General features: G+C 36.9%; 1 protein-coding gene across 2 annotated transcripts; it reads right to left on the bottom strand.

The window, feature by feature from the left end:
* Positions 1–200: 200 nt before the first annotated feature.
* Positions 201–7,297, bottom strand: LOC116771691 (sodium-independent sulfate anion transporter). Of its 2 annotated transcripts, none has more exons than XM_061521182.1 (9): positions 6,995–7,297; positions 4,954–5,036; positions 4,257–4,359; positions 3,317–3,839; positions 3,052–3,232; positions 2,074–2,403; positions 1,850–1,990; positions 1,634–1,779; positions 201–1,548 (listed from the first exon to the last, which is right to left on the bottom strand). In XM_061521182.1, the coding sequence occupies exons 2-9, from the start codon at positions 5,033–5,035 to the stop codon at positions 1,180–1,182; spliced, it is 1,875 nt and encodes a 624-aa protein (XP_061377166.1). In that variant the 5' UTR covers position 5,036; positions 6,995–7,297; the 3' UTR covers positions 201–1,179. The 2 variants fall into 2 exon arrangements, with proteins under 2 accessions (XP_061377166.1, XP_032519512.1); XM_032663621.2 differs by having other exon boundaries at positions 7,110–7,297.
* Between the last annotated feature and the right edge of the window lie 5,921 nt (positions 7,298–13,218).

Here is a 13,218-nt window from a genome sequence, read left to right as displayed (position 1 = left end):
CTAAATATATATTCAATAATGTTTCAATATAAATAGATTAAGACTAATAGACTAAGAATCGGATTCGGAGATGAGGGCGTTCAATCAGCCAATCTAATTAACAAATTCTTCTGGCTTTTCACATCAAATAAACATAATAAAACGTTATAAAAAATAAAAACTATAGATTAGAGGTTAAAGGGCAAATAAAACAAAGGAAATTCGACTCTTTTAAAGAGATTATTTATTTATTTTGTTCTTGGAACTGGGAAACATTAGTCATTCATTTAAACGCACCATACCTTTATAATTATATTTTTAAACTTTATCCATTTAGTATTTTAAAATATTATTTTATAGTACATTAATAATAATTAATAAATCTTTTGTAGGTACTGTAGTAGAATCACAAGAAAGAATACGCGAACTCAACAACGCGGAGCCTCTCATGACTTTAAAGTCTCTCCTGTTCTAATATTCTTGAACATTGGAACAGAGTACAGGCTCGCATACGAACGTTCGCAATATGAATACGGTGATTTCTTACAATGAATAATATAATATAGGTATTTACATTCTAAGTTGTACTCGTTTATCTAAAAATAAATAAAGTGATATTAGAAACTCTACATCTATCACTAGTAACTTTTGAAGTAGTCGTATTATAAGCAATTTCAACAATAAATGTTATTGATAAAATAAGTACTTCGTAATTATAATATAATATTCTAAAATTTATTTTCTATCATCACAACGATACGTAGAGGACACTGTCTGCTCTGAAATTAATATAATTTATACAAAAATAAATCTATGCGCAATGTATGTATGTATGTAGACAATAGTCGTCTAAAGCTTCTCTTGATCACTCTGCTGATTAATACTGAAAAAACGAGCGAGGCTCGTTTGAATCACAGAATGGCCGGGGGCCTCGTGTATCCCCGACACATAAAATTTTAGTAAAATAGGGATATATGGATTTACGTAGCATAATTTTTTTATAGCAAGGACTTTGAAAACCCATTCGCCACATTTTCACAACAAATCATAGAATTTCGAACTCTTTCAAACTATTGGCGCTGGCGTTGCATACAGTAAATATTTAAACTCATCTTTATACAATCTTTATACCAAAATATCACACTCTGTGCATCTCTCCGTCAAACTAAACTAAGAACAAACTACAGTAATATCACAAGGCTAAACGTGCAGTGGGGGCGGTTTACGAGGTGCGAGGCGTTCGTCGGCGGCCAAGAGGCGGTCCAATTCATCGTCCTCGTAGAACACAACGAAGTGCTCAGGCTTCGTAACAGCTTCGAAAATAGAGCAGACTGAGGGTTTGACGTTGTAGAAGTAGAGGGGCTGTTGGCGGGCGTGAAAGTCCCCTGTGAGTTGTTCGATACTCTTGGCAGCGGTGTAGTCAGCGCTGTATATATGTGTGCATTCGATCACGACGGGTACCGAGCTGCTGGCGGCACATTTAGTGACGAGCCGGCGCACATAGTCGACAGACGGAAACATGAGACAGCGGTCGGGGGTGATCATCAAATACTCCACACCCTGCTCCGTCTACAAGTAAAATGTCATGACTTTCTCATGTTCCGAATTTACAAAACAATATAACTGTAAATAATTTACTCAAAAAACATTTTACCTTTAACATTTCAACAGAGAATTTAGGGCGTGCTGCGTGGTACAGGATGAAAATAATGTTGACGACGACTCCAGTTAGAATACCCAACTCGATAGGAAGAGTTAAGCAGAGAATGAATGTGCCTACGCCAGGTATCAAGTCCAATTCTAAAAAAAAATATGTTAACTAGTTACAGTTCTCTCCAACCTCTTCATATTTAATAAAACGTTAACTCACTTTTAGCTCGCCACATTGGTTTTATAACATCGTATTCCACCATAAATAAAATTGCAGAAATAATCACAGCAGCAAGTGCAGCTTTGGGTATGTACTCGAAATATTGCGTAAAAAATTGTAGGGCCAAGATAACCATGACACCTGAAACGTTTAAATGATAAATATAATATGAAAAATATATAGATGGTTATAAATAGTCATCTATCAGGTTACAGGTTAACTACCAGTATAAAGTCCATTGAAGGTTGTTCTGACTCCGGAGCCGTTGGAGACGACGGATCGTGCCAGTGACCCGCCGCCCGGGTACGCTTGCATAAAGGAGTTAGCGATGTTGGCTACACCGAGTGCGATCATCTCCTGCGTGGCATCTATAGTTCGTCCATCTGAGAACGCCTTGCAGATAGCGATATCCTCCAGAAGTACAATGATGGGTATCACCAGCAGACCCGAGCCCAATTCCGAGACCATCTCTAAGAAGTCTGCTGTGGTGTTGTCGGCACGCACGTAGCTCATCGGCGGCGCCTGCGGTGTCGGTACTCCCGACGGTATCGCTCCTACGAATTAATGACTTTGTTAAAATAAATTGCTTTTGTATTTATTTCTGATCTGAAATAAATAAATATCTTATTTAGTGTGGTATGATTTCGTGCATAATGATATAAATAAACTTCAAAATATCTAAATCTACGATGTTCTATTTCAGTTGTGAAATCAATACTAACCGTCAGGCACGTTCTCGCCTAGAGGGCGTAAAAAAAAAGATATAAGTTCAATATAAAGTTTATTATTATTGGAGCTAGAACGGAACCTTGAAACGGCGGCAGTATGTAATCATTGTAAAATTTTATTTTTAATCTTCACTAGAAATTTAAAGCCAACAGTCTGACGTTTAAGGGTCGAAGAGTATCAACGCCGTGGCTCACCTGAGCGCTACAATTGTGTAATAATATTTTAAGCACGTATGGATTGAGCCTTATGACACTTATTATTGAACTAAATTTTTATTCTCTTATAATTATTGAACTAAATTTTTATTCTATTCGCTGTTCGTTTCAAAGCCGAGGAATTTCTCTAAACGTATGTAAAAGTAAACGAACTAGAAATAATTGGAATAGTCGTAACGCAAGTAATTAAATGCATTACATACAGCTCTAGGTATATATTATCTATTAACATATAAATGTTTGAGTTTGACCACTCACCCATGAGTCGCACGGGTGAGGATCCCTGTTCGCTCACAAACCAGAATCCCAAAGCTCCCGACGCCACCACCACGATGGCATTCCGACATGTCCCCAACAGCCACATGCAACGCGTCAGAACTTTTTGTCGCGTGCTTGGACCTTCCGGGTTTTTTGCTCCTAATTTAATCATCCCGATTTTCTGTTAGAAATATTATAATTATAATATTTATAAAATAATTGATATCTTTTCAAGACTATATTTACAAAATAAAAAATAATTTACCCTCATTGAAAGAAGTAACGCAATGCAGATGAATCCTAGTACTGGATCCCAAAGTGATGCATTGTGAATATTTTGGAATACAGAAATCCACTGTTGTAAGAAAGTAGTTCCGGTCACAGATATAGCGAACATATCTTTGACTTGGGATGTGGCGATCATCAGAGCAACTGCTGATGTGAAACCTGAAGAAACGGGTCCTGAGACGAAATTGATAAGAAAGCCTAGACCGAGCACTCCCATCATAAGTTCCACGAGTCCCGTGAGCAAATTCAAGAGGATCGCCTTCTCCACTACGCCGCCAGCCACTTGCCAAGTGAGTAACGATGCAATGGCAGTAGGTCCTGCGGGTACGGCCCGGCACCCTCCCAGTATGATGTACACAAAGCAACCGATGAACGAGCCGTACAATCCGTATTGAGGAGGCAGACCGGCGATGTTAGAGTAGGCCAAAGACTGGGGGATAACTGTCAAACCCACAGAAACCCCCGCTATGACGTCTCCGATCGCCTCTTCCACATTGTACCTAAAAAAATACACATGTCTGGCAAAAAATATTTAATGTACGTGTAGTAATTGTAAGTTTCTATTTAAATAAAAACCTTCATCACGAAATAAAACTCATTCCATTTACATAATATTAAAAGGAATAAATCTCAAAATTCTAAATCTATTAACGTTTGAAATAAATATAATAAAACTTCGTTATAGTCCAGAAGAACTTCCAGAATTTGTCCGAGGAGTCCGAGTTCTCACTTAACAAAATGTGTTTGAGATAACTTTGACGACACATCGTCTACATAAATATATAAATTGATGTCAGTAGAAACATGAAGTATACATGCAATATATAGAATCTATCTTTAAGTCGATTGATAACATAATCTGTACATTTTGCACGTTTTTCTTAACTATCCATAAGATTATCAAATCGTTATCTTACTGCGGTAGCCAGGCTGTGACGGGAAATCTCTTGTTAAGGGTTTTCTTATTGAACCGTCTTCGTAGAGCTGCTCGCCAACCCTCGCTCGTGCCATTTTCTGAAACTGACAACACATTTCGTCCAATTCAATCTAAGACTGATCTTTTGTTTAGGAAAAAATATTATAACTTTAATAAAAGCGCATTCTCGCAAGGCCAAATTAATAAGAGCTTTGGTTTCACGATCAACTCCAAGAGGTGTAGGTTCGGTCAAGATCAAGGCCGTTGTGTCAACTTCTATGAGAGTTGTGACAATAATGATAATGTAACTAACGTTTATTTCATACCTCATTTTGCGTAACTGTTTTCAGACGTTTGTACGTCGGTCGATTTAAATACATTATTTATTTTGCGATTGCGCAGTGGTTTTTTGTATCGACTGTAAAAGATTGAATCGATGAAATGAAAACCTGTCCAGTATAATTGGATATTGCAATCGAAACTCAAAGTCGATTCAACAGAGACATACGAAATGGTTTCTCATTATTTTTATTCATAAAGAAATTGTAGAGGAACATTTTTATTATAAATTAATTTGTCTTTAAAAAGGGACTGAGTCATAACAAACTGCGATATGCATACACGTGTTGACAAACAGCAGAGACGGTGACGGCGGTAGGGGCGGTGGTGGTGACAGTGGTAGGGGTCGATATACTCACGAATATAGTCGTTGCTGGCGTTCTTGTCGTCTGGTGGCGGAAGCGACCCTGAAGACGCGTTGTGTTTTCTCCGCGGTATCATTCTAAACGAAAAATTCATGAAAAAATATTAAATATTATCTTGAGCATGGAATTTAGACGGCATGTGAACTAACTAATTATAACTGATCCTTAAACGACTTCTTTGGAGTTTAGTGCCATTTAATTTTTAGAAACACAATCGCAACTAATGTTTAAACACTATACTTTAGGACGAGGCCACGAATTTTACTAGAGATCATGTACTGTAATACATTTCAAGGTATTACAAACAAATATTTTCAATAGGAAATATATTTAATTTAACGAATTGTTTTTATGTCTCTTGTCTCTGTCTCCTTTCATAGTTTGGAACAATTATTAATTTGTAAGCTTTTCTTTCCAGTTCTGTGACACACATGACATTGGTGCCGAACCTATCTTTATCTGGCATACAATAAAATTTGTGATATCCAAGATTTGCTACTTTTCGTTATTTTATAACCGAGCTACTGTGATCAAAAATCCCGTAGTATCCAAAGAACTTGTTTCATTTATACAATATAATTACCTACTTTTAAAAATTATTACTTATATAATTTTATATTCTGAAATTTTAATGTTATTGTTATATAAGAATTAATTTTGACTGAATTTGAATCACATTTAAAAAAAGTTAAATATAAAATTTCCGGTAAATGGTAATAGCACTACTTCTAAAAGTTAACAAACAACACACCCAACCCTACACTCTCACAAACAACACACACACACAAACGATACATTTCCGGTTAGGACGACTTGAAATCGTCGAAATGAGTTAATTACGTTATGGAGAATGAAGGGATGTTGTCAGGCAATCAGCACTTAACATTGAACAGTGGAGAGTGAGCAGTGAATGCATCCGCTACCCGACACCTACCATAAAATGGAAGTGACGTAATTCACGTCACCCTCACGACCGATGACTGACTCGATCATACCAAATTGTTGCATTTATGGAACAATAAGCATTAACGTATGTAAGAGAAAGCAACAGCGGAGAAGAAAGATTTTGGAATACAGAAATCAACATTTTATTTGTTTTGCAAATGTGGTAATAATTTTTCGTAGGGCCCATGTATTAGTAACAAAATATTGAAATCACCAACAAAGGCCATAATTTAAATGCATTGCAAAAATCATATTATAGTATCGTACATACGGGTGTTATCATCTTCTGCGCGGTAACACTTCGGAAGGCTAAGTTATCACTAAATAAAAAATACAACGCAGGCACTCGAACCTCTAACCGAACGTGAATCATTTAGATCCTGTCCCGCTTCATTAACTAATCCACATAATTATTCCTAACGCTACCTACTTTATCTAAAAATAAATAAATAAAGTCGAGAAATCTCTCAGAAGGACTGAATACAAAGTAGAAATAATCTATTCAATAGAATCACTTTACACATAAACACCAGGCATTGAGACCTGTACTAATTTAAGGATAAACCGACGGACGAACGAGCATCACATGTGACTACGGAATGCTTTCTCAATCTGTAAATTATTCAAATTAAACATGAAGATGAAGGATCATCAGCTCGGTCAGCTGGAGGTCGCATCGGTCGCGGGTCCCTTCGACACATCGTCAGGAGCCATGGCGGCTGGCGAAATGAACTCCGCACAACATTTACGTAACTGTGATAACTCCACTTTATATATATGGATAGGTCTTAGCCACATGGACTGTATAAAGCATGACATACAACAATTAACACAGGAGTCCATCAATCATATATTTACCTACATTTTATTTTATTTCAGTCCAGTTTAGAAGAATCGCTGATTAAGTAAATGAAATAAATATTAATATGAGAACCGTTTGGAAAGTTGTCGAAATTAAAACGTAAAAGAAGCTTTTGATCGATGAATTATAGAAAAGCGTTTATAATGTTATGAACGACACAGAGTTCGCAACACAAAAGACGTCTCGTGAGTGCCGAGTGAGTGAAAAAAATAAAAAATTATATCTTACTGTTACGGATTTCGAAGAGCAGTATTTTAATAATGAACACTAAATAAAAATAAAAATAATATCCGAGTGGCAAGGAGCGGGGTGTCGGCGCCGGAGGAGGTCGTCGACGACTCACTTGTGCCTGCGGCTGGGATCGTGATGCAGGCTGTAGTTGGGCCGGTGTCAGGTGCACATGCCGTTCGGTGAGGACGAGCGCTGAGGAGACGGCGGCGGTGGCGTGGTGCTGGTGGGGCGCGGGACTGACGCACGGGACACGCGAGCGGATGCCACGACGGACCGAACGCGACTGACGGAGCCGAGCAGTGAGTGCCGGAGACCGCAGCCGGGGACCGGGGACGGGGCTCGCTGAAGATGCGCCGGACCGCAGAGGCTGCGCGACGCCGCTCCCCCTGCCCCCCCCCCTCCTCCTCCCGGTGACGCTGGTGTTCCCGTCCAGTACATGTGCAATATGAAGTGTCACCTGGCCGATGTTCTAACTCGTCACATCTTCCGTTGTGTGACACGTAGTTTTCGTACCGACTACTACCGAACGACAGTAAAAGGCACTATATATTTATATAAGATTACATTTACGTAGTCGAAGTATTTAAAGAAAATTAATGATAAATCCGTTGAGGTTCGATATATATAAATGTATTTGATATACATAAGAATTATAATTTTAGAGTTAAAAATTAAATTACAGTTAATAGTTAAGGTATAATGAATAAAAAATATTATTCTATGCCCAAAATATGTCACCGTTGAGTACGAAAGTGCATTAAGAATTTATTTTCTTATTGAAAGACAACATAGTACTATAAATAATAGTAATTAGTCTATAATTCCTTATACAATGTGACAACATTTCGTGGAATTTGGATCATAACAAGCAACTTGCCACATTCCTTCCACTGAAAGATATTTTCTATGATTTAATTATATTATGTAACAAAGGTGACACTTGCTGTTTCTCGTTAAAGGCATCTATTAAATGGTAATTAAATTGAATGCAAAGTACTAACGTATAATTACTTAATGACTTGAATCGTAATGGAGACGCTTTTAAATGTATTATATTTATAACGGCTTCATTATTTTTGGTAAAATAGCTTAATATTACCGAGCGTTTTCTTATTATATTCGTAGAAAATCGTATTTATAGCTTTGTAACTATAACCCATTTTTAGTTTTGAGAAGTCTTGCTCAAGAATCCCGTTGAACTCTTTATTTCTACTCCTGATCCTTTCATTAATCTCAAGTGAAAAGTGAACAGAACTATGTAGTGATGGCAGAAATAATGAATATTTCATTTTACAAAGAGGAAATTCAATTATCCTCTATTTATTTCAATAAATTATAAACTGAAGCAAGGTTTGGATTAAATATGTAACATAACAGATCTGAATGTTCGTCATTTCTAATACTTAACCTCTTATACATCTTGCATTTAATGTACACGATAGAGTCACTTCATGACCAGCTCCTTACTCGATTCGTCTTCAAAGGAGTTCCAAAGACACAATATGGGTGTATCAAGTTATAACTTCTTAAAGCAACGCTGATAATTAGCACGGGATATATCATCGGCGGTGTACTTGCCTGGTCGGGTCTCACCCATAGCCGGACGTCTTCCTCACATTCATCGACTGTATATTTTTATCATGTCTCATCACATACTTACACCTCCTTGTATAGTCCGAAGTGATCCCGTTTCAATTTTGTCACCGCATTTGGTAAAGAAATTTATTTTAACTATAAAAATATTGTCGGAACGATCTAACAACTGCCTTAGGTATTGCATTTATAGTTTGAGAAAACGTAATTACTTTTTTGTAACTTCAAATTGAACGAATTTTAACAAAAAACGAATCCAATCATTGTCCAAATGAGAAGGTACGAAAAAGAGTGTGAAGGTATGAAGTGGTTCTATTTATAATTCAGCCGCTGATTGGAAATAGGAGCAATTGTATTTTATATCGGAGTACTGTGCCTTAGAGAAGGAGGGAGGGGTGGGAGGAGAAGGAGCAGGGGGGGGGGTCATTACAGAGAGCACATGATGAGAAACAATCGCCAATTGATTGATACAAGCTATTTCAGGAGTTGGACTCTCGATAAGGCGATGGAACCAATATTGAATGTCGATTGAACATCGACCCACAATGATATCATTTGTGATGTTTCATTGAGACCGCTCTCAGCAGTTTCAGTGACTGCGACTTATTTATTGATGGCGAGTTTTGAATTGCTCTATTTGATTCGTTGATTTCATTATAAGTAATTTTGCTTTAATATATTCTACATATAAGAAAAAATATTGTATTCAATAAACAATGGAACGTGCGGTTTTCTACGCATATTTTGCAAGTGCAGATATCTGGCCCGATCGGTCCCGTTCATTGATGCCGTCGGAGGTGGCTCGTGACGTCAGAGCACGTGATCCTCCACCTTCCCCCTCGCCCTACACAGAGCCTCACCCCCTCCGCCACCCGCAACCAGCTACCAGTTCTCTTTAGAAAGTAATATATTCGTTTCTCTGCGAGGATTTCCCTCGCCGCGTTGTCCCCTACGTGTTTAGTTCCATCAACGTTAAAGCCGGCACATGACGGCCGGAACAGGTTCCAGTCGCGGCCGACTTGACCGAGTCATGTGACAGGCCGCGGTAATAATAATATTACGATGCATTCCCCTGAACACACATTTTCTTGTCCACTATTTGCGGAGCCTTCGCTTCACCCACACCCAGTAACATATGTATATCCACGGAGGATGTCACTTTCGAGTTCTATCAAAGCGTTTTATTTATTTAGTTACAATAATAAAAAACAGCATAACTCTTTCAGTATATCTGACTGTGTGTGTGTGTGTACTGTGGCATATATTCTTATGTATAATATATGATTTGAAGAAGTGTTAAATGTTTAAATTCATTATATTTTTGTTTCATTTGTTATTATTGTCTAAAAGAATTTCACTGTAATATAATATAAGGCATCGCGTACTTTAAGTTCCCAGAGACTCTTTCTTTACAATGGATCTGTAGAACTTTTCGCTGCATCACTTGTTTCTTACTTCACTGACTAAAACCTAAAATTTAATATTTATCAAATTGATACCCAATGTTAAATGTTACTTTGTTTTAGTAAATATTGTATGTATGGTTCGTGGCAGTGCCGCCACGATCACTCACGAAAACGATGCGAGCGTTTCCCGTTTCATGATAAAAAGCTAAATAACTGAACTTCTATAACAGTCACTTTTGAATTCGTTTTACATCTCATGATAGATCAAACACCGATACCCGTGTAGTCCGTGATAACGATGAAAATAATAGAAACTGGTCAAGGAGCGATTCGATTAGTTGGCTGTGACTCATTTGATGAAGATCGCGTGATACAGAGAGACAGACAGCCGCGACCCTCGACCCTCAACCCTCGACCGAGCCTCCTATACGGTAGCGGAAGTCACTCGAACGATGACAAGCAGCATCTCTGTAATCAGTCTAACAAACTTCCCTCTTGTCAGCCATCTCGTTCGTTTGAAGAGCACCGTCATAATAAGTTATCGGTAAAACTAAATCAATGTCGTAACAAAAAAAAAAAAATACTTAGTAGGGGTTTTACGAGGTTAACTTAGAAGTAAAGGAGTGGAGTAGGCAATTAATAATTCTTTACTGTTACTACTCTTAATAAATAAAAAAATTATCTCCAGATGACCAAAAAATATTACAACGTCATGAAAATCCTGAGTCCTCGAGTACAAGTACTGTTGTAAAATATCATAGAATTATATTTAATAATTACTCTGAGGACAAACGCTTCCCATGCGGGAGAGATGTACCTGACACTGTCTCTATAAATATGAAAAGAGTGACGTCAGGGAATAAAATATTAGAAAATGTTTAATCAGTTCAAATGGTAGCTGCTATGAGTTTATTTCCAATTATTGATACAAAAAACCACGACGCTTTAGGTATCTATGGTGAAGATTATGTTCTAATCGTTATTTTTGTCAATAAATTGAAATTAAAAACGTGCCAGACTGTTCGAAGAAAAATATCAGCCTATGAAACTGTACTTATTCCGAACATGGCTATATAATTGTTTTATTGAACATAACATTTTTTTTATCAAATATTCCCGCTTGTTTCCTTACTTTTTATAAGTGTAAGGTCAGATTTGTTCTGTTTCAATCATTCCTTCTAATTTAACGATAAACCCTAACCAGATCTCATCGCACAGCCATACAGAAGACGTCGTAAGTACAATCATTACATAGCTACTCCGTTCTTCTCTAACACGAGACTTCACGGTACAGTGATGTATATTACAATTAAGTCTCATCACACCTTGAACTCCATTTATGTCTTGTACTGGTATTATTTCGCGCCTATTGAAACCCTCCTTTTAACACGCTCCTGCTATTTAAGTTTTCTTAAAACGCAACGTTTCGAAATTTTTACAAATTCAGGACACCACTGCCCAGTTAAAAAATAATTAAAATTATAGATTTTATTTGTGATATATGTATAAATAAATATTCTTAAATGTAAACTGTCTTAGACAATAAACATATTATACGTATGATACGATCCAATCTAACGATAATGTTTAGTTGTTAAAATTTGATAAGTCCTTTCTTGTAATGATATAGTTCACAAAATATACTTACACGATAAGAAATACATACGTCCGTAAGATAACATCGAGTGTAATAGATCGTTTGATACTATCAATAAAATGCTAAGTGACTCGTTACAGATACATCAATAAAACTAACGCTGTGTCATTAACAAGCCGAGACGCGATGTTGATGACGGAACACGTCCGGGGAGAGTAATGTTATGACTGCTTCAGGGATCCCAAGACTTACAATGTTGATGTGCACAAATAAAGAATACAGCGATATATGAAAGGATGAAACAGCGGCTCAGTTTGAACGAGACGCTTCTCGAGCAACGATATTAATATAAATCAATAACAAACAGCGTGTCCATAGACTGTCACGTGTCTTACAGAATGATGTAGCTGTTATGAAATCTGTAAGACGAAGACTCGCTCGTCGGAGAAGGAACAATTACGATTAATATATGCGGAGGCTGATTTAACTGACACTGACAATATATTGTTGACTTTATTATTACCAGATGATACTTTACCAAATCTTTTCATATTCGTTAAGTGTTTCAGAAAAAAAATCCTGTATAATAGCAAATAAAGCGAGGACTCTCAAAGAACATTTTACTGTTAACAAAACAATATGTCAGTGTATAATATAGTTTACAGCATCGGCAACTAAACAGTCTGCTGAGAGATTTTCTTATAAATCTCGAGGCAACACAATTTAGGTGTTCATATTAAGTACTTATCATATTTTTCATATACGCGTAATAATAATTGTACAGTTAGTTTTAGTCGTAACATAATAAATTAACTGTCTATTGTTTTAGCTTTGTGCACACGCGGGCGGTTCCTTGTTTACAACCTTTCCGTTATTATTTCTGATCATGCTGTCATGAGATAAGAAATCCGCGAACTTCAAACCAAAGATGCAACTCTGTCAGATTTTATATGATATGATATGTTGTGATAACTTGCTGATAAAATACTCCTCCAGCGAACGATGACCCGTTCTGAAATGTATTTATTGCTCTCTCTACACTAAATAAGCATCAACTATATTGATTTGTGACCGTTTCCATTGTTTTTTTATATAATATTATAGTAAAAAGCATAGTTGTCATCCGCTGAAATATTAATAATAATGGAAGAAAGACAAATATATAACATCGATCATATAGACGTTGGAAACGACATTTCACTACAGAGAGATGTAAGTTTATTGATACGTAACATTCGATGAAGGCGACCGCAATCTCCTTTACATACTATTATAATGTGTTCAGATGTATGTTAAATGTCTTTAACTAACTGATGTCCATATTGAACTGTTTGTCCGTTCGTGAGATGCTTGACAAAATTTTAATTCTGTATCGGTAATCCCCTAATGCAAAACCAGCTTTATATTATTACAAAACGTTACTCAAAGGAAAGGGCAAAAAGCAGCATTATTTACATTTTTTGTAGTTATTGTGTTGAGAAATAAAGGAGCCAGGTGCAGTTCGCGGGCAGGTAACGCGTGAGAACAAACACTAACCCCCCCCACCATTGTAATCCTCACTCCTCGCCCTTGAAACACCCGTTTCAACGGTTCCGAGAAGTAAGAATAAATAAGTAGTAAGGAGA

The sequence above is a fragment of the Danaus plexippus genome, chromosome 8 (assembly GCF_018135715.1).
Source record: "Danaus plexippus chromosome 8, MEX_DaPlex, whole genome shotgun sequence".
NCBI lineage: Eukaryota > Metazoa > Arthropoda > Insecta > Lepidoptera > Nymphalidae > Danaus > Danaus plexippus.
The sequence above is the reverse complement of the archived record's forward strand: the minus strand, read 5'-3'. Positions and strand labels throughout refer to the sequence as shown.

Coding starts and splice junctions, on each gene's coding strand:
- LOC116771691 (XM_061521182.1), bottom strand. CDS start 5,035: ATGATACCGCGGAGAAAACACAACGCGTCTTCAGGGTCGCTTCCGCCA. Junction 4,360..4,953: donor CGCCAGCAACGACTATATTC/GTGAGTATATCG, acceptor ATGTGTTGTCAG/TTTCAGAAAATGGCACGAGC. Junction 3,840..4,256: donor GTCACAGCCTGGCTACCGCA/GTAAGATAACGA, acceptor GTATTTTTTTAG/GTACAATGTGGAAGAGGCGA.